This window comes from Equus quagga, chromosome 10 (genome assembly GCF_021613505.1).
Source record: "Equus quagga isolate Etosha38 chromosome 10, UCLA_HA_Equagga_1.0, whole genome shotgun sequence".
Lineage (NCBI taxonomy): Eukaryota > Metazoa > Chordata > Mammalia > Perissodactyla > Equidae > Equus > Equus quagga.
The window spans coordinates 12,484,404-12,506,433 of record NC_060276.1 but is presented as its reverse complement, the minus strand read 5'-3'; the positions used below and the strand labels follow the sequence as shown (position 1 = coordinate 12,506,433).

At 38.8% G+C, this 22,030-nt stretch overlaps 1 protein-coding gene across 1 annotated transcript in view; it reads right to left on the bottom strand.

Moving 5' to 3' along the window:
• The window catches only part of MCF2 (MCF.2 cell line derived transforming sequence), a 70,440-nt gene extending 48,933 nt beyond the window's left edge, over positions 1–21,507 (bottom strand). The window contains exons 1-5 of the mRNA XM_046673680.1: positions 21,483–21,507; positions 16,607–16,721; positions 14,999–15,089; positions 1,754–1,873; positions 832–948 (exon numbers count right to left, since the gene is read on the bottom strand). Coding sequence (XP_046529636.1) covers positions 832–948; positions 1,754–1,873; positions 14,999–15,089; positions 16,607–16,721; positions 21,483–21,507 — 468 coding nt within the window. The remainder of the gene's footprint in view (positions 1–831; positions 949–1,753; positions 1,874–14,998; positions 15,090–16,606; positions 16,722–21,482) is intronic.
• Between the last annotated feature and the right edge of the window lie 523 nt (positions 21,508–22,030).

The following is a 22,030-nucleotide window of genomic DNA, read 5'->3' as shown; positions in this document are numbered from 1 at the left end:
TGTTTACCATCCAGCTCAAGGTCTCTGCACTTTTATTTATAGCTTTATAGGTTATATAAGGCTAGACACTGCTGATTCTGACAATACACCTTCATACGAATGAATAGGGCTGTCGAATGCAGAATGAGAGTGAGGAAAATAGAATCCTGATTTAATCAAACACTATTACTTCCTTCAGAAGCGTGCCCACATCGCTGGGATTTGGAGTAGAGATTCTTATACTACAGACTGACACTTGTGAGGCGCGGGGCCCTCGTCTACTTGTAAACTTCTGGAAAAGAAAGAATCTTTGCTACAAATGTGATTGCTTCAAGAGCATCACTAGGATGATGAGATTAATAACATTACTTGCATTTTTTGAGGGCTTGTCATACGCCAGGCACTGTGTCAAGCATTTCACATTTGTTATCTCATTTAATCTTCCCAATATCCCTATGAAGTAAAGCAGTATTATTCCCATTTTATAACTGGGAAAACTGAGACTCAGAAAGGTTCTATAACTTGTCCAAGGCCATATAGCTAAAGGTCAGCAGTGCCAGTATTGGAACCCAAGCCCTCTGTTTCTTCAAGTTACTATATGGCCACAGGAGGGGGTGGGCAGAGTATGATCTCCTTATTCCCTAGGCCTCGCCTTCACTTGCCATCCTCAGTGACTCTTCATCATTTCTAGATATTTCCTATGGAAGAAAATCAAGATGTTGAATTATATATGTATTTGGAAAGTAGGAGACCCAGAAAAGCTGTTTTTCCCAAAGAGGAAAAAAATGCTAGAACTAGATTCAAAGGCTAACATGCGCTATAGGCTCTAACATAAGGGCAAAAGAAACATACATTTCTGAAGATGATCCATTCACTGTGGCAGTACTGCAAGGTGCCGCCTAACTCAGGGGTTAACTGCTTGTCATCAATGTATGTCAGCAAATCACTAACTGAGCTCAGCATAACAACCTATATAAATAAGCAAGAAAGATACTGTTAACTGCCCTCTGTGCCATCCCTCCAGTCAACTCCACAACGAACTGTGGCATTCAGTTAGCAGAACGTCATCCTGCACAAACGGTTCCAGCCATTCTCTCCTGCGCATCCCCCAGCACGCGTATGCACCGCCTTCTTTGTGTAATAACAGTTTTCACTTACAAAACATTTCTCTCTAAAGCAAAATTAACCCCCTCGAAACCAAAACACCTAATTCTCCTGGATCTAAAACTTTGCACTGTTAATGGTCAACCTTCTGACAGAATGTTATGCCTACAACGAAATAAAAGGGCTTTATGCAGTAAGTTATAAGTTATCAGGAAAGACTGATCTTTGCAAAAGTATTTTGCAAAATTTATGAGCACTCTATTCCTAACCCTAATGTATAAAAATATCTTTAAAAAAAAAGAACAGAGTACTCTGAACGAGCTCAGGATGTAAGTTCATGGGAGTTCAAATACATAAAACACACACTCATTTTTACTAAAAATAAAATGTCCTGATTTTTAAACACACCCACACATACATATACACACACATATATAACATATTTGACATCTATCTTTTTCAAAAGGAACTGCTTTGTAACAAATTGATTAATCTATTCCTTCAACAGTAGAAGCAGACAACTTTTAGGCACTTCAAATTTACATTTTTAGAAGACAAATTCTATTTTTTTTCTTTTAACTATTTTGTGAGCACATTAAAACATGAACAGCGTGGTACAAAGTCTTCTTGAGAATTAAAGGGACACGACATTTAAATAATATACTCTTACCGGTAATTTGAGCATGAAATCTTCCTGACTAAATCGAAAGCCAATGTCTGTGAAAGTTCGTTGAAGAAAACTGGTAGGACGCAGAACCAAAACCAAGTGCAAGTTCCCAGGGAACGAAGCCTGTAGAGAAAAGAAGACAGGAAATAAAGAAAAACATTGTCCAAACATGCACTCAACTGAGCATGTATCAGAAAATATGTAACTAAAGGAAGCAAATTTTAAAGTCATAAAAGCTACTAAAAGGACAAAACTTTAAAAATGGATATTGATAAAATCTCAAAACGTGGAAACAGAAATAAAACTAATGTAAGGTCATCAGGTCAGATCTTTGCAATGCTCATGGCATGGAATTTTCTCACACAAAAGTAAACCCCTCTTAAGCTTCACTGTAAAACAGAATTAGGAGGCAAGTTCCCAGGATAGCCTTAAAAGCCAAAAGAAGCTGAAATACTGTGTATTCGCACTAAACAATGGAAGAAAATTACATTATGGAATCACTTTCTTATTTTCGTCCAAGCAACAGTGACTGAGTATCTTCCATGTGTCCACTCCATGTATTTCTGTGAAGGATTATCAGGCACTGTTAGCATTCAGTATACACAAATTAATAAAATATGTTCCCTACCCAACTTGCAAGGAAACAACAGTCTAATATAATAGTGGAGTCCATTAGTAATCGTTAACTCTATAGCACAAGTTGATAAGCGAAACAAAGGAATTAAAATAATATACAACAGGAAATTGTAGCACAGAGCATCCTAGACCTAGGAAAGTCAAAAAGATCTCAAAGCATAAAGAGGAATTAATTGGATCAGAATGTTGTCCTGGTGCACCAAATCTTCCCCAGCTTCGAGAATACTGGCACATAGCAGGCGGTCAAGAAATAATTGCTAAATGAAAGAGTGCAAGGCAAGAATGGCACTATGGGAAATTATGAGGGATGGAACAGTATGGCCCGATACTAATAACAACCACCAAATATCAAATGCTTACTCTATGCCAAGTATTTTGCCAACATTTTCACAGTTCCTCTTCATAATACTCCTGTGCAGTCGTAGGCTATCCTCTCTTACAACTAAAGCAAGTGAGGCTCAGAGAGTTTAAGTATAACTTGCCCCAGCTGGTGAAGCCTTAATCTGCACCTGAGTCTGTGCTCTTAATCGCTGTACTATCCCACCTCTTCAAGAGGTTCCAGTCAGGAAAGCTAGAGGAAAATGATGCTGAGGGGTGTGGCAATGGGAGATGGTGCTAGAAAGAAGAGCAGGAGGCAGATCAGGAAAGACCTTGGGTTTTTTTCAGGAAGGCAAAGGGAGACTCTAAGAGGTTTTAAGCAGCAGAACAGATCTGCCTTTTAGAAGGATCAGTTTGGCTTTGGGAAAGGACTGAATTTGGACAAGAGTGGAAGCAGGCAGATGAGCTAGGAGGCTGGTACAGTAATCCTAGCGAGGGATGATGAGTTTCTGAACTGGAGCAATAAAGCAGGGATGAGGGTAGAATTTAGGAGGTAGAATCTGAAGACGTAACAACTGAATGTGTCTGATGAGAAAGGAGAGACTAGGACAGTCTCCAGATGGCTGGTTTGAGGAACTGGGCGAGAGGTACAACCCTCACTAACGTGGGGAACACAGGAGAAGCAGGTTTTAAGGAGGGGACAAGAGACTGACTCCCATTCCTGGACATGTTGGGTTGGAAGGGTCAGCAGGCCATCCAGATGATGTCCATCACACAAATGTATGCACAAGCAGGGAGGGAAGGAAGTCTAGACGGGAATGTAGAGTTGGGAGTCATCAGTCTCCAAACAGCAGATTAAAGCATAATAAAGCAAAATATGTCAAAAATGTTTAAAATACAATAATATTTCAGGCATGTTGAAATAGTAGTAACTGAACAAAAGTATAAAACAAAAATTACTAAGATATTGTGGGGGCAGGGGTATACGGGAACTCTGTACTTCCTGCTCAATTTGCTATGAACCTAAACCTGCTCTAAAAAAGTCTATTTTTTTAAAAAAATGGTAACTTTCACTGAGGTATAAGACCTAGATTCTTAGGAAAATGACATTTAAAACTGGGGATTTTTAAAATTCAACTTGAGACGGTGATAAAACATCAACAATTAAGTGACAGTGGGAACTAGAGTGAGGGAAAGACAACTGAGTGTGACACTCACAAACAGATAAAAGAAGAGTACGAAATTACATCAATAAATTAAACAATGATTCCAAATAGAACACCAACTAGGATGGCTGTCCAACTCATAACTCCCCCAGGTGGCCATGTCTGTGCTACCCTCTCCCTTCATGAGAAACTTCTTTCTCTCTGCTACGCACTGAATGTTTATGTCCCCCCCAAATTCTTACGTGGAAACCTAATCCCCAATGTGATGGTATTAAGAGGTGAGGCCTTTGGGAGGTGATTAGGTCATGAGGGCGGAGGACTACTGAATGGGATTAGTGCCCTTAGAAAAGAGACTCCAGAGAGCTCCCTCACCCTTTCTGCCACGTGAGAACCCAGAGAAAAGACAGCTGTATATGAACCAGGAAGCAGGCTCTCACCAGACACCGAATTTGCCAGCACTTTGATCTTGTACTTCCAGCCCCCAGAACTGTGAGAAATAAATTTCTGTTGTCCATCAGCCATCCAGTCTATGGTATTCTGCTACAGCAGCCTTAACTAAGACAGCCTCTTATTATCCTTAATATTCGTTCCAAAGGAGAACTCATCTTTCTGCATGACCTGGCCCTCCCAAAACACAATGATTAGTAGTGGGATGAAAATTTGATGTAAGCAGAACCAATGTCCTGCCCTAGGATGTTTCAAACTAGTGCCGAGGTAAGGAAACTTTGAGGGCGCAGTTCCAGAGCTACTGGTAGCCATGATCCTTGCTGCTGGAGCAGCTTATTTCAAAGAACAATGCCACCGTGTAGACAGAATCAGAAGTAGAGACAGACAGTCCCGATGATAATGTATATCCTACCGTCTATTATGCACATAACGTATATTTTATTTTACGCTAAGCATGGCACATACTTCCCACAGTTATCGTAAGACTTAAAAGAAACAATAAATACAAAAGCACTCTGTAAACTCTAAAAAAACAATAACATAGTTTTTAAAATTTGCCTTGGATTCTTGGACCTAAGGACAAGCAGGTTTAGGTAGAAAACTTTTGGGATATGGATAAAGGCCTGCTTAAGAGGAGACTGACTCGGGCCGACCTGGTGGTGCAGCGGTTAAGTACACACGTTCGGATCCCAGGTGCGGACATGGCATTGCTTAGCACGCCATGCTGTGGTAGGCGTCCCACATATAAAGTAGAGGAAGATGAGCACGGATGTTAGCCCAGGGCCAGGTTTCCTCAGCAAAAAGAGGAAGATTGGCAGTAGTTAGCTCAGGGCTAATCTTCCTCAAAAAAAAAAAAAAAAAAGCAAGAAAAAAAGAGGAGACTGACCCGGGACTTGTGAGAACTCTGGACCTATTTTTAGATTGAGAGCACTGATTCTATTTCTACCCCACTCACTTCAGGAGTTAAGCCTTTCCTTCTCCTTCACCTGAGTAAATTACCAGTCATTATTATTATACTCACCTGCCTTGACCCAGCTTATTTTATCACTTTCAAATGAAATTGGAAGTACCCTACTTTTGTCAACACTTAGAGCAAAATTACTTTTATTCTTTCATGGATTCTAGGTTGATCTGGTCTCATCATCTTTTTCTCTCCAACTTTCCTTAAAACTATATTCTCTGATATTGCGTAGGAAATCTCTAGATGCAAGACCCTAGGGCTGTCCAACGTAAAGCCTGGAATACTTGCCCACCACCAAAATTGTGGGGGCGTGGTGGGGGAGAAGACGGACGATACTATGGGAACAGAGAGACGGCCATGTGGCAACGCTCTGCCTGAGCTAAGGACATAGTCTCTACCCTAGGAGAGCAAAGTTGTCCCAGCAGCCAGGTCCAGGTCCAGCAAAGCACAAAGTAGAAAGGAGAGAGAAGCGGAATCACCGTTCGCGGACTCCGTGGGGAAGCCAGTTCAGGCAGGGCTGGAGGTATTCAGCCGCTCCTAAGTCAGGGACTTTATGTTGGCGGTTTATTAGATCAGTTATTGCCTCCATTTGATAAAGTGGCTTATCCCAAATATTGACAGCTGTATAAGATGTTTCTAAAGATACTTCTACATTCTAATCAGACCATTCTCAAGTAAAACTTTCTGATTATTTTATCATACTTTCTCCTCCCTTAATTCCTTCAAAGAGTTTAGTGATTCACTTGTCACAAAAAGCCCTCAAAAAATTTGTACTTTTAAATAAAATGCACTATCAAGGATGAACACTTCATTTATTACCTGTATAATTACATTTACAATGCTTTTCATTACAGGATAATTTTAAGACCTTTATTGAGCTACCATGCAAATCTTCTAGAACACATAGATTCTGTTAACCCAACAGCTATTCTCAAACTCAACAGCCATTTGGAGGGATAAATAACTTGTAGGCAATAGCCATACAACTACTAAACAGTTGGGTGGCACTCAAACATTTCATTTGGTTTGGCAGAGTAATTTATTTAGAAAACGAAATCATACAGCTCAGATCATGTACGTTGTTTCTATCCTTCACGCCCATTAAATCTCATGTATGACTCAGATACACTGGATTTTTCAATCCCAGTCCCATTCACCTATCTCAAACCTAAATAAGCACCGCCATACTGTCTAACCATAGCGAATCCACAAGCTCACATGAATGTTTCTGCACAACAAAGGAAACCATCAACAAAACGAAAAGACAACCTAACAATTGGGAGAAGACTTTTGCAAACCATATATATCAGATAAGGGGTTAATATCCAAAATATACAAAGAACTCATACAGCTCAACAACAAAAAAAACAACAACCCAATTAGAAAATGGGCAAAAGATCTGAACAGAGATTTCTCCAAAGAAGATATACGGATGGCCAACAGGCATATGAAAAGATGCTCAACATCATTAGCTATCAGGGAAATGCAAATCAAAAGTACAATGAGGTATCACCTCAATCCAGTCAGAATGGCTATAATTAATAAGACAGGAAACAACAAATGTTGGAGAGGGTGTGGAGAGAAGGGAACCCTTGTTCACTGCTGGTGGCAGTGCAAACTGGTGCAGCCACTATGGAAAGCAGTTTGGAGTATCCTCAGAAAATTAGGGATAGATCTACCATATGATCCAGCTATCCCACTGCTGGGTATTTATCCAAAGAACTTGAAAACACAAAGGCATAAAGATACTTGCACCCCTATGTTCGTTGCAGCATTGTACACAATAGCCAAGACTTGGAAGCAACCTAGGTACCCATCAAGGGACAAATGGATAAAGAAGATGCGGTATTTATACACGATGGACTACTACTCAGCCATAAGAAACGACGAAATCCAGCCATTTGTGACAACATGGATGGACCTTGATGGTATTATGCCGAGTGAAATAAGTCAGAGGGAGAAAGTCAAATACCATATGATCTCACACATAAGTAGAAGATAGAAACGACAAAAAAAAAACCCCACATAGCATTGGAGATTGGACTGGTGGTTACCATTGGGGAAGGGGGGAGGGGGGAGGGCAAAAGCGGTGATTAGGGTCACATGCGAGGGGATGCACTATAATTAGTGTTCAGGTGGTGAACATGATGTAATGTATCCAGAATTTGAAATATGATGTACATCCAAAAAAAATAAAAATTAAACAACAAAAAAAATAAAAAAATAAAAATAAATAAATAAAACACAGCCTGAATGAGGTGGAAAACGGCAATTCACACTGTTCCTAGACGATGCGGAGTAACAGGAAATGGTGGGGATTGTGGTGAACTGGAAAGCATGGGGGAGGGGCACTTAACTAGTCAGCTCCAGCTAAATGTTGTCCTGTGGGGAGGTGGGCCCAGCTTTGCCAAATCCTTGACTTCTCAAAAGAAGCCAGAAATCCAGATAACTGTGTGAATCTTCAAGATTTTTAAAAATGGGAAACAAACTGAAAGTTTGTTAAAACATTGTATGGTCTAAACAAAACACAACTATAGACTACCAGTTTGCAACCTCTGAATTAAAACTTCTATATATCTGAACATGGGCCAACACCAATGATATGCACACTTCTCTCTCTGTGATCACTGGCTATGAGAATCTGGAGGGGACAGAACACCCTTGGAAAATTTTAACCTGAAAGGCCATATGGATTGAAGATCAGTTCACATGTGTTTGCATCTGACTATACGTATAGGTTTAGAGAACGAGTGTTTTCTCTATATACAGATATTTGTATAAGTAAAAGTTTCAAGATAATCCATTTTAAAGCCAGTAGTTAAATGAACAAACAGCATATATCACAAACAGTATCAGATGCACATATCTTACAGCAAACATTGCTCAAGACCATTGAACTTTTCCATTTCGGTTTGGGAATATTACATTTCTAAATTCTTGCGTATGTTGCTTTAAGGATATCTAATCTGTATGGTTATATAAACATGAAAAAGCACAATTTCTATTTTCTCCAAAATCAAACCCTAGATTAAAACTATAAATCGTTTTTAAGAACTTGTCAAAAAAGCAAAGGGATGGGGTCAAGGGTCAGCCTTGTTATATTTTGTGGTTTTTTTCTTTACAAGAAAAACATAAAGGCAGCATGAGAGAGGAAACAGCATTGGTTTTAGGTTCTTGCAGGCATTTTTTTGGACTTCCAACATGCGACTGCTTATAGGCACCTCAGTAAAAGTGAATCTGTTGCCCATGTTCACGGGGCTCAGAGCCATTTCTCCAATCACTGTGCACAGCCACACCCCAGCCCTCAGCAGCAGCTCTCAGGGGTTCCAGTCAGTGGGCCCAGAATCAGCGTTCTCCCCCCTCCCTCCTGGAAGAGACATCTACTCCCTTCTTCTCATGCCTACCCTCAGACCGCCCAGTTATACGGCCTTACGGCAGTTAAGCAGAGCAATAACCACCACCAAAGGCATAAACCTGATACATCATTTCATTACTAAAGTCTGGAAATTAACCTTGTTTAATGTTCTCTTGTGTGGCGTCTAAGAGAGGCAATTCATATACCCTCTGCACACTTTCTAGTTATTCTAGTTACTTCTTCAAAAATGTTTAAAGTGGCTTATACAATGTAAAAGTTTGCTTACTTTACTGTAAAAACAATTTATATTCCCATAGCTTTTCTTTTTTGAATCTTTAGGGCAAAGAAATGCAGTAATAATAAGAGGGAACCCTTGACGGAAAGCCTAGTACCTATGTGCCAGGCTTGTTACAGCTATTATCCTATTTAGCCTTCGTAACATTGCAGTGAAGTAGGTACCACGGCCGTTACACAGATGAGCAAACTGAAGCACAGAGTGGTACAGAGACTTGCCCAAGGTTATAGCTGGTGAGCAGAGCCAGCCGGGCCTATCCGCATCCGATGGGCACGCTCTCTCCAGGACACTTAACACTTTTCAGGATGCATACTTAACAATGCATAGACTGAATGCACACTCAGACTTGCTGCCTAGCATTTAGGAATGACGTGACCTTGACATTTACAAAATGGGACAAATATTAACAGTGAAAACAAATTGTTGGAAGCAATTTAGCATCATGGAGCCCACTGAACAGAAACTATTATAATCTAATATCATAACAGACTATAATGTTGAGTTGTTGGCATGTGATTAACTCTGATTAGGTCCCAACTCTCTCTTTAGAATATGCTGGGGAAAATTTCATGACCTCAAGCTATAGAGAAGAGCTGCAAGGCCGTGAGCTACTTCCGCCCTCTTCCCCCATACCCCACCCTTAAAGAGTACAGAAAGCGTAAGTTACTCCACAGATCACCAAACAACTTGCCAAGTGACCTCAGAGGCAGGACAGGCCTGGGCAAAACTCCTTCCTTGTGGTTTGCCCTTCTTGTCACATATCTATTCTCACCCTCTTCTTCTCGAATTTGGCCACAGTCATTGCAATTTCCACCAAGTAATCAGTTTAATTCTCTCTTTGGACTTTAAAGCCACTGTGCCATCCTTTCAGGTGCTACTGATCATAGCCTCCAGAATCAGCCCAACTTCAGAGATGCTTCAGGGCCAAACCACTGTGTCACCTAGCTGAGTTTCAAATTTTTCACTCTGGTCAAGCCTTACCCATGTAAGCAGAACAAATTCATCTTCCACTATCGTTCTGGGCTTTGACTTAATTCAATCATTTCAAGATATCTGTTCCTAGGGGCCACTTAAAGTAATTCATTCAAGAGAAAAATGGAGGAAAGAAACAAAGAAAGGTAACAGAAATGTATGCTTTTGCTTAAGGTCCAAACAAATGTCATCTCCTTTATCAGGCCTTCCCACACAGCTAGAAGTTCTTTCACAATAGCTATTAATGAACATGTCCGACCTTCTCTACTAGATTGAGAGCTCCTTCAGTTCAGCATTTACCTTTATATTTTATATTTATATTTACCTTTATAACCTATACCATGTCTAGTACAGTACTGGATATGTCTATTCAATGAGTACTTGTGTGTTGTATTTATTTGTGTGTCTATTAATGTATGTGTATATACACTAAGTTTGGCACTGAGAAAACATCTATGTGTATAAAGGAATTAAGAACTTTCTGAAAGCTTAAGTCAGTTACTTTTGATAATGAAAGTACTAATGTCAGTTGCACCCAGTACTGCAAAACACATACACAGGCATTTCTTGTGCACCATAAGTTGTTAAAAAGTCTGAAGCAATTATTCCCATAATACAAAATAATGGGTAGAGCTGAAGACACAATAATATCAAAATAAAAGGATTCATATCCTAAACTATAATTTTTAAAACATGATTCTGTGCTAAGAGATTTATTAGAAAATAAATCATTTACTCACCCATTGATGTTCACTGTCATTCAACAACAATAAAATTCTTACTGGTTTATTTCCCTCATCTTACTTTTGACTCCAAATGTCATTTTTTTCTATGCTTGATTTTTACTTTCTCATCTTTTGTGTGTTCTCTTGATTTTTATAATGAGAAAGTATTATATTTTAAATCATAACATCAATAACATTATCTTAAGATTTGAAAGAAAAAGAGTGGTATTTAAAACCTTGTTGATGACCAGTTAGTTATTAAATTAGCTACTGTTATTTCACATTTCTCCAAAATACATCTGAATATCACTTTAGAAATTTGCTAGAAATTTAGTATACAAGTTTAACAATGAAGGGATAATTTTAGCTAGAAAAGTGCTTGAAACATATCTGAAAGGAGAGATTTCTAAATTCCAGCCTATAATGAGAAATGAGTCACTTTTTTTTCCTTGCAAAAAAATAGAAGTTGTCAACAGGCTAGAATTCTACATCTTTAAAGTTTGAGTCTGGAGAAGAATTGAAATCAGAAAGATTTCAAATCAATAGACTTTTAAAATTTTTCCCCGGTACAGTAACACCCAGGAAGCTGCCTTTTTAAACGCTGATGAAGCCGTCTCTAGACCTGTCCACATCATACTCTACTTGACCATGGTGAAAGAAAGGATGAATCCTTTCGTTAGATATTATTTTAACTAGTGATTTAAAGCTACTCTGACAAATGATTCAAAATTGCTCACACAGTCTTAAACAACTAGCATGACTAACGATCCTTCCTCATAAACTTGATCACATTTAGATTCTGAAATTCCATTCTACCTTTTTGACTCCTTTACATTTCCCTATGTCAACATCATAGTAATCACATCAATGCAATCCATGCAAATACAAGTCTCCATTCTCTCCATCTGTCCTTAAAAGCCTGGTTCAGCAGTCTGTGCTATAGCAGCCTGCTGCAGCATCCCTGCACTTGAACTTGGGAACAGGCTTTCCAAGACTGCAGGCAGAGCCCTTACCGCATTCCTTCTGAACCTCATCTTGCCTCTCGGGGGATTTGCTTCTGCCATCTCGCCTATACACAAGAACACTCTTCTTTTCCAATTGTCAATGCAACATTGATGAAATATGAGCTGCTTCTTGGGTAGTATTTAAAAGCGGCAGCCAAAAATCTCTATCAAACAAAGCTATCGTAGCTGCTTCCATTACCACCGGGGCAGCACTGCAAAAACGCACTAGCCCTGAGTAGTCAGCTGACAGAGCCCTCCCGGCCGCTCATTGTAATTCAGAGCTGACACATTCCCCTAATTACTTAGCCTGATTGAACCTCATGGATTAGCTTGTGCTGGACTGCTTGAGAAGATCAGGCATGTCCTAAGAGTGGAGGAAGGAAAAAGAAATAATAACAACGACTCTCCTCCTAGGGGCTTGATGGGACTGGCTTTCTCCTCTGCACAGTTTGATTTTTAAGGTGGAATGCTAAGAATCTTTGTGAAGGTAGTATTAACTGATAGCTTTATTCTTGTCCTGCCCTGGTCTGTAACTTAAAATTCGAAATTTTTTTTTATTAAATTCTATTCTGGGTTTAAGCCTTGTGAAAGGTTAACGGTTTGTGAAATTTTGTCCTAATGATAAGCCTAATGATATAGAAAGGACATAACATGCAAACTTTCTAAGGTTGATAGGATTCTCTCCCAAATTCACATTTACCCAAAATGTGCAACTAAAAAGAAATCTTGTGTCCCTTCTCATTAATTATGAAGTATAACCTAATTACATAGCTTACTTTGGTATCCACAAATTAAGGTCTTCAAATTGAATTGTATAATTATTTCATAGGCACCCACTTAAAATGATATATCAAAGACGGTTACACCTAGCTATACAATGGCAATTTTCACCAGAAATCCTTTCTGAATGCCAACTTTGGCTCTTAAAATTAGCTCGTATTCGATATTTACCTTTATTGGAAACAATGTCCAATGGCTATTAATGGTTGAGATATAACTAATGTGCTCTTAAAGTGTGGGTATAGAAACTATACCGCAAGCAGAAACATTTAATATGTTAAAAAAAAAAAAAACAACACTTAATCTACAGCCAGTTACACGTCATCACCACCTGTACTGCCCGGCACCACCAATGTGACAGTCATGAGAGTAAAGGGACCCTGACTGCTGAGCTCTCTGCTGAGCATGGCTCATACTTCCACACTGAAAGAGCATCCTTAGGAACACAGAAAGAGGGAGTGTCGCCTCCCAAAAAAATAAGTTATTATGCCTGTGTTGACCCCATATCAATAGGATCAAGACCAAATCTTACATTTCTCTTTTAGGAAAAATAAGACTTCTGTTCCAAGAAATCCATTTTGATTAATAAAGATAAAACTTTACCAAAAAACTGATGCCATGTGCCAAACAGTCACTCAATGAAAATTAATTTAATCAAGCAGGTAGTTTTGGCTGAAAGAAAAAAGCTGGGCTGGGCGATTTTAAAAAAATGTCTTATTGTAACAAGTGCTATGTTTAGTATAAAATAATTGATTATTGTCATAAATTGAAGTCTGCTCAACAAGCCCAAGGACTGATCCTAAAAGGCCAGAGCGAGGTGAATAGCTTTTACTTCATTTAGCCCCACCCATGGGGCTCAACAGTTCATGGAGGGCAGATCTACTTTCTCCAAAGGAATTTTACCTTTTTCTAAAAAACATTAAATTTGTCTATCCACAAGTCATCTGGAAAATGACAGAAAGCCGCAGGTGGGAAGGGCACCAACTGGAATTCATGAAAATTCTGCTCTTGCTCTGACTCTTTCTGTTGCTTAGCTATGTGACCTTAGAGTCATCGCATAACCTTTCCAAAGTGCATGCATCAATGCAATTCCCTCATCTTTAAGACAGTTATAATGATACCCGCCTGCAATACTTCATCAGGAAAGAAAGAGAAGCAATACTACTTACTAAATGTGAATGCTTGTGAAAAAGCAAAAATATATTATACGAAGTCAAAGTTTTGCTATTTTATTTTAGGCACTTGTGTGAATCTGGTGTTAACTTTTCTCTCCATTGCTTATGATTAAACACCTCTGTTATAAGAAATAAACAAAAAACCACTTGCTGACTCACCCAAGATGAGGAATAATTCATACTGGGTATGAAAAGCATAATGATCTCATTTATTTTACCATGTGAATGCCGGTACCTTTTTTACACTCACTAGTAAGGTGGTATAGTAAAAAGAACACTGGCTCAGAAATCCCACAACCTAGAATTTTGTCTTGTCTTCACCATTAAATCAACTTCCTCTGGTGGAAGTGGCTTCCTATGTCAATCAGGAGATAAAATAAGAACTTCAGATGGTTGACGATGTTGGACACTCAAAGAAAAAAAATACACTAACTCCCAGCTACTCTGCTCTATTAGAGGAAGTTGGCCACATGGTACTTCTACAGATAGCCCCAATATTGCCAGCTCAGTGGTTTATGGGTTCCTCATCTCCTTCCTCTTCTAGGAAAGAGAAGCGCCAGACAATGACACTCTATCCAGGTGAGCCTAATAATCTAAAAGATCTTCTTGGTTGTGGTCAGGATTGCATCTCTCCTATGGTTTCCTTTAGGGAAACCGTTTTCTCTATCTGGATCTTGGGAAGCTGGGGACCAGACTCTAATAGGGAAGGTGACTCCCCTACTCTATCCCAAGGGAAAAATGTCTAGAAAGATACAAACCCAAATGTTAAAAAGTGCTTATTTCTGGATGGTTGGATTATTGACTATTGTTTTAGACTTTCTTCTTTATACTTTTCCATATACAAAGAGTATTTCAAAAAGCTATTTTCGTCAAAAAAAAATTCTCATAAAAACTTGCCTTGCTCTCAAACGCATAGGGAACCATAAGTCTCTTCTCATTCATAACGTGAACCATTTACCACTCATTCTTGCCCATTAGGTTTGACTTTGGGTTGAGTTGTTTAGCTCAATCTCCTGTACCAACTCTTCTTCCTATATTCTCAGCTCACCATCCCATCTATTATTTTCTCCATCAGTATTTTTATTGTCTCCATCAGTATCAAAATAATCTGTACCATCACAAATAGAAAGTATAATGTAAAACAAAAACTAAGTAGCTAGGCTGGCCCCGTGGCCGAGTGGTTAAGTTCGTGCGCTCCACTGTAGGCGGCCCAGTGTTTCATTGGTTCGAATCCCGGGCGCGGACATGGCACTGCTCATCAAACCACGCTGAGGCAGTGTCCCACATGCCACAACTAGAAGGACCCACAACGAAGAATATACAACTATGTACCGGGGGGCTTTGGGGAGAAAAAGGAAAAAAATTAAAAAAATAAATAAACTAAGTAGCTACTATAGAATGCATTGGTACTTACTGAGATTTTTTGGAGAGAGATTTTGAGAGAAGACCAAGTATCCAATCTTCGGTCAACAATAATGGTAAATCGGGAGTCAGATCCATTTTGCCTGCAAGATAAGGGAAAATAGTATGTTTTTCTTAGTAATAACCCAAATTTGCTAGATATGTCCTTACTTCTGACTATTTCATTTACATTTGATGTCTTGACTGAAGATAGATTTGGATTTGAAAAGCCATCACAAAGCACTACCTGGAAAACCAATTTGATTCCATACCCCACTACTTGCTACTCAAAATTTCTTTGTTGGCACTAATGTCAATCTTTTAAATAGGCAAGTGATTAACCAGACTTCTTATGATCATTTTGCAGTATATACAAATATCGATTCATTATATTGTACACCTGAAACTGCTATAATGTTACATGTCAATTATACTTCAATAAAAAAATAGGCACGTGATAGCGTAATGTAGATAGGTCACTAAAACGGATTAGGAGTACTGTGATCTCGGGCATGGGAAAACCTTATAGACAGCTGTCCTTCATGACATCAGATTTAAATTTTTAAGGCATCCATCACAAGCCAATGATCCATTCACTCATTCGTAAAAACACTTCTTTCTTTCTTTCTTTCATTTAAATATACGTTTCTATCTCTTGACTGCTCCTTGAGAAAAGGCAGTTTAATGGATAATAGAACTTTTATTTACGCTAAAAAGACCACTTTCAAGCTCGAAGGGGTGCCTCACAAGTTCAGTTTTCTGGGATTTGATTTTTGTTCATAAGACTCTTCACAATTTCAGCATCCTAGATTTGCACCCTCTTAGTCTTCAGGGTTAGTAACTGGAAAATGTTTCCTTTAAAAAATTTGTCTTCAACCTAAGTAAAATGTTTAAGGAAGCTTTGGAAACTTTCTCTTTTAAAGCATTCTAGTCTCAAATGATTTCTAATATCGAGAAGTTTCTTCTTGGGGCCGGCCCCGTGGCCAGGTGGTTGGGTTCGTGCACTCTGCTTTGGCGGCTCAGGGTTTTGCCGGTTCGAATCCTGAGCGTGGACACGGCATAGCTCGTCAGGCCACGCTGGGGCAGCGTCCCACATGCCACAGCTGGAGGGACCCACAGCTAAAAATATACAACTGTGTACTGGGGGGCTTTGGGGAGAAAAAGGAAAAATAGAAAACAAATTTAAAAATTGAAGAAATGAAGTTCCTTCTAATATATTACAATATCACTTTTGTGTCTATTTAACATTCAGTGGTCTTCTTCTATTCTTGGAAGAAATGAAGAATAGCTTCCTCACTCTTGGCTAGTAAGATTTCCTTTCAGACAAATGAAAGGCTTTATGCATGATCATCATTCTCAACCTCTGTTCTTCTTTATGGGGACAAATACTTCTAGACCATAAGTTTTCTTTTCATAGATCCTCAGTGTAATTTTTATAGCAATTTAGGTAGCTGTCAGCTTCCCTTTCTAAATTATATTTCTTATCTTCTCTGAAGGTGAGTCTTAGGATCATTTACAATAATAATAATAGCCACACTAAAAAGCCAATTTCCCGTTGTTACATTCAAATGGGTATCTGATATAAAACAGATTGGAAAAAAAATGTAATAAAATGCTATACCTCGCAATAGATGTCAAGTAAGTGAGCACTTTTGCTATCACTTCTTCTGGTATACATCTGAAATTACAATTTTCTGGAAACGTAATGATCCAAGCATTGTCCTTTCCCCGGCCACCTGAAATAGTATTTAAAAATCAACCAAATTAACCATTTATGTGACAATGATGCAAGAAAGAGAATTTTAGATTTGAGAGGGGCAATTAGAAGACAGTTTGGGGCCACTTTAACTTTTCTAAGGATGATGATCTCCACATTAACCAAAATGGCACCATGCTCCTGACGAAGTTTAAAAAGTGGCAGAGTGAGGGGCTGGCCCCGTGGCCGAGTGGTTAAGTTCGCGCGCTCCGCTGCAGGCGGCCCAGTGTTTCGTTAGTTCGAATCCTGGGCGCGGACATGGCATTGCTCATCAGACCACGCTGAGGCAGCGTCCCACATGCCACAACTAGAAGAACCCACAACGAAGAATACACAACTATGTACTGGGGGGCTTGTGGAGAGAAAAAGGAAAAAATAAAATCTTTAAAAAAAAAAAGTGGCAGAGTGAGAAATAAACAGAGAAAGCAAGCAAGCAGGAAAAATGGGTGAATATAGTAAGAAAAATTCATGGAATGCATACAATAAATGTAGGGTTTATAGCTGATCCCTCAAATTCAACAACTGAGGGTACTGGGAAATGACTGTTTCTGTACGAATGTTATGAGCCTAAATTCAAAATGCGTAATTGACAGCTTGACAGCAAGTGGAAACCTTGATATAATTGGCCACTTACAGTCATGGTGAGCATGAAAGAATACAGGATACAAACTATAGGAAATAAGTAATGTTCTAATGGATTTGTAGAAGAAACAACATAAGCTGTAATAGTAACAATGGTATAGGAATCTTACTAATGCAAAGAAAGAAAGACCACAATTTCTCTGTAGAATTCAGAGAAAATTTCAGTGTGTATCCTACTCCATAGCCCTTGATGCATCCTGGAGGATGAGGAACATTGAGAATGAATGCAGGCATGAGCCTTACACGTGGTTATGGCCACACTCTATATTCAGCCCAACACCTGGGAACAGAGTGGGTGCTCAATAAGCATTTAGTGCTAACTGGAAGGTGATGGATTATTTTAGGAGGAACGTTGTAGGGAAGCCTTTGAATTTAGCTTGCTAATAGAAATATTTCTAGAACTTTAGTTGTAATTCTTATTTGGCTGAATTTAAGTGACTAAAGATATAAGGATATTAAAAATTCACTGTGCAATAAAAATATGACAATGGCAAAAGAGTTAAAATGGAATGACAAAAATAATCTAAAAGAAAGCAGAAATGGACGGAAACAAAACAAAGAACTAATGAAACAAATAAAAAACAAACAGTAAGATGGTAGAGTTAAACCCAGCCACAAGGATAGTCACATTAAATGTAAGCGATCTTGACACCCCAATTAAAAGTCAAAGATGATCAAACTGGATAAAGTAAAAATCAAGACCCAAATATACAATGACTAAAAGAAACACACTTTAAATATAAAGGCACAAATGCATTAAAACCAAAAAGATGGAAAAAGATATACCATGCTAATATTAGTCAAAAGGAAGCTGTCTAATTTTAGATAAAGTAGATTTCAGAGTCAAGAATATTACTAGATATTAAGATAATCACTTGATAATGAAACAGCAGTAAATTCATCAAGAGGTCATAACAATCTTAAATGCTTATATACCTCATAACAGACCTTCAAAACATATGAAACAAAAACTAATAGAGCTGCAAGGAGAAACAGACAAATCCACAATTTTAGTTAGAAATTTCACCACTCCTTTCTCAATAATTGATAGAACAAGTGGATAGGAAATTTGCAAGTACAGTACACCTGAAGAACAATCTCAACCAACATGACCTAATGACGTTTATAGAACACTCCATCCAACAAAAGCAGAATACACGTTCTTCTTTAGCTCACTTGGAAAAAGATCAAATTCATCCTTGCCTTAATCTATACCAAGGGAAACTTGAGGGAGGGTCCCCATTCCCAAATTGTCTTTTGACTCAAACTCGTCCAAGGTATTAAATCAAATGATGATAAATCTTCACTTTATAATATTCTAGACTTAAAGAGCAAGATGAAGATATTCATGGAGAATGATTGCATCCACCCAAGACTTTCACAGGAACTCAAAAGTTTCAAGCTGTACAACTCTGAACCAAGAGATTAAGCAAATCATTAAACAAAGGGCCTCTATCGGTAGGGTATGGTGTAGAAGCAGCAAAATATAAATAATATATAATATATAATGCAACATATATATTATATGCAATATAACTTAGTCTTGGCAAGCAAGCTGGTAAGCACTCTAGTTAAGGACAGAACCACCTAGCGCTTAGGCAAATGATATCTATCAAGGGAAAGAATACAAGGTTCCTATAAGGGTAAATTATCATCAACTAACGTAGAAACTGTTATTACCACTGAGCACCTGTAAGTGCTGTACTAGGTAGTAAATTTGTCAGAAAAGAACGAAAGAACTATTTATATTCTAAATTCGGAGGTTTTAGTTATTTTTCTCATTGGGAACCCTTTCTTCAAAAGAAACCATATGTAGAAGCATTTTGAAAACAATTACAAAAAGCAGATAAGGAAAGAAACTGTGCAGAGGAGTCTGGGGGGGGGGAACATGCCCTGAGGGCGGTTCTGTTTGGGGCATAGTCTGAAAAACATTGATTAGCTTCAGTAAAATCCCCGGATCTCAAGAGTGACAGTATGTCACATATTTATACAACTTACACGATAAAACATTAAACCACTTTAATTAAGTTATCACTAATTCACAATGACTAATAATTATAATCATTACAGCAGAGGCCAGATTGAAGCGTCCAATTAGGGTCATCTATAAAGTAAATGCTTGTTTAGTAAACTGAGCATGCATCATTTTAGGAGAAATAATTAAACTACCTCAAAGGAGTAAGATCATTTTTTGTACTCTCAACACCTAAGAAGCATTCATTTTCATGCAAACAATGCATATACTCATAAATTTTTCTTATCTACCTAATACGATAAATATAATGTTTAATGGTATAGCTCAAATTAATACCTGGAAGTAATTTGCTTGTCTTTAAGCAAAACTTTCCCTAGATATCTGATCAAGTCAAAAAGAGAGGGGTGGGAGCCGGCCCTGTGGCCAAGTGGTTAAGTTCCCATGCTCCGCTTCTGAGGCCCACGGTTTCCCTGGTTCGAATCCTGGGGGCGGACGTGGCACCACTCATCGGGCCATGCTGGAGCAGGGCCCCACATGTCACACCTAGAAGGACTCACGACTAAAAATACACAACTATGTACCAGGGGGCTTTGGGGAGAAAAACGAAAAATAAAATCTTTAAAAAAAAAAGAGAGAGAGGGATGGTTTACCACAGTTCTATCTCAAAAAATATGTGATGCTATTGAGCAGCATTACTCACAACAGCCAAAGGCGGAAGCAATCCAAGTATCCATCAATGGATGAATGGACACACAAAATACGGTATATACATAGAATGCCATATTATTCAGCCTTAAAAAGGAAGGAAATTCTGACATATGCTACATAATGGATGGACCTTGAGGACATTATGCTAAGTAAGTAAACCATTCACAAAAAGACGAATGCTGAATGATTCCACTTCTATACGAGGTACCTAGAATAGTCAAATACCTAAAGAGAGAAGGTAGAATGCTGATTGCCAGGGGCTAGGGGGAGGAGGGAATGGGGAATCATTTTTTAATGAGTACAGAGTTTCAGCTTTGCAAGATGAAAAGAGTTCTGAAGATGGATAGTGGTGATGGTTGCACAAGAATGTGAATTCATTATTTAATGCTACTGAAGCGTACACTTAAAAATGTTTAAGGGGCCAGCCCAGTGGCACAGCGGTTAAGTTCGCACGTTCTGCTTCGGCGGCCTAGGGTTCGCCAGTTCAGATCCTGGGTGCAGACCTATGCACGGCTTGCCAAGCCACGCTGTGGCAGGTGCCCCACATATAAAGTAGAGGAAGATGGGCACAGGTGTTAGCTCAGGGCCAGTCCTCCTCAGCAAAAAGAGGAGGATTGGCAGCAGATGTTAGCTCAGGGCTAATCTTCCTCAAAAAAAATGTATAAGACGGTAAATTTTAGTTTATGTGCATCTTATCACAATTTTTTAAAATTACAGTCATGAGTTGCTTAACGACACAGATACATTCTGAGAAATGCGTCATCAGGTGATTTCATCGTTGTGTGAACATCATAGAGTGTACTTACCCAAACCTAGATGGCATAGCCTGCTACACACCTAGGCTATGTGGTACTCATCTCATGGGACCACCATCGTATATGTTATTCATCATTGACTAAAACGTCATTATGTGGCAAATGATTGTTTTCCAAATGCATGTACAAATACCATACGTACTTTAGAAAAGTAAACTTTCTTTATCACGTGTAGACAAAATTCTAAAAAAAAACCCTTAGTACGTGCTGCTTAATTAGCATGACGACAGCATTTGTAATAAACACTTAAGTAAGCAGAGTTATGGTGGAGGAGAAAATCTCAAAGAAGCCACCTCGGTTGCCACCTTCTCCCTCGGCCTGCACCCACCCGAGAGATGTCTTCTACTTTCACCTATCATGGATTTCTAAAGACTTGTCTGAAAGTCAAATGTACAAGGGTGGTGGGATTGGTTTTAATCACATATTTAAAATCTCTAATTATTCTCTAAATGTCCATTTGTTTAGCAACTACATGCACAGCATATGTTTATTAAAATAGTGCTTCTCAAACTATATACATAGCTGCTTATAAGGACAAAACTAACTTTGCTAATAGATTCATAGATTTATCTGGTCTAAATATATGAAAAAGTCTGCTTACCAGACAAGAAGGCGATGTCTTGCATTAAGAAATGGCTGATATCCTTCACACGGAGGAGCACCTCAGTTTCTATAACAAACGAGACAGGGAGAAAAATGACACCCGTTAGAGTACAGCTAGGAACATACAGATGATTTCTCATACAATGAGATCTGCTGATCTTCTCCGCGTTACTCCTCTCAGCTAGATGGCAAGGAAATCACACTCTTGAAAATATCACCAGGTAAGTCAGGACCAGTGTCCTAGTTCTTAGAACCTATGCCCAGGACAAAAACTACTCTCACTCACCAGAAAGCCTGGGGCAAAGGTCCAAACTCCAGGACATCTGGATTTATGCAAAGGGTAGGAAGTCATGTAGAGACACTGTAGCAAATAGTCTTCTAGTTCTGAGAATGCCTTCCATTCTGCCAAGTTTTATTAGTGACTATGAAGCACTTTTCACATCTTTTATCCTATTGGATCCTTAAATAACACTGAGAAAGGTATTATTATCCCATTTTAAGTCAGGAAAAGAGTTGGAAAGAGAGTCCAGTGCAGCAGTTAAGCAT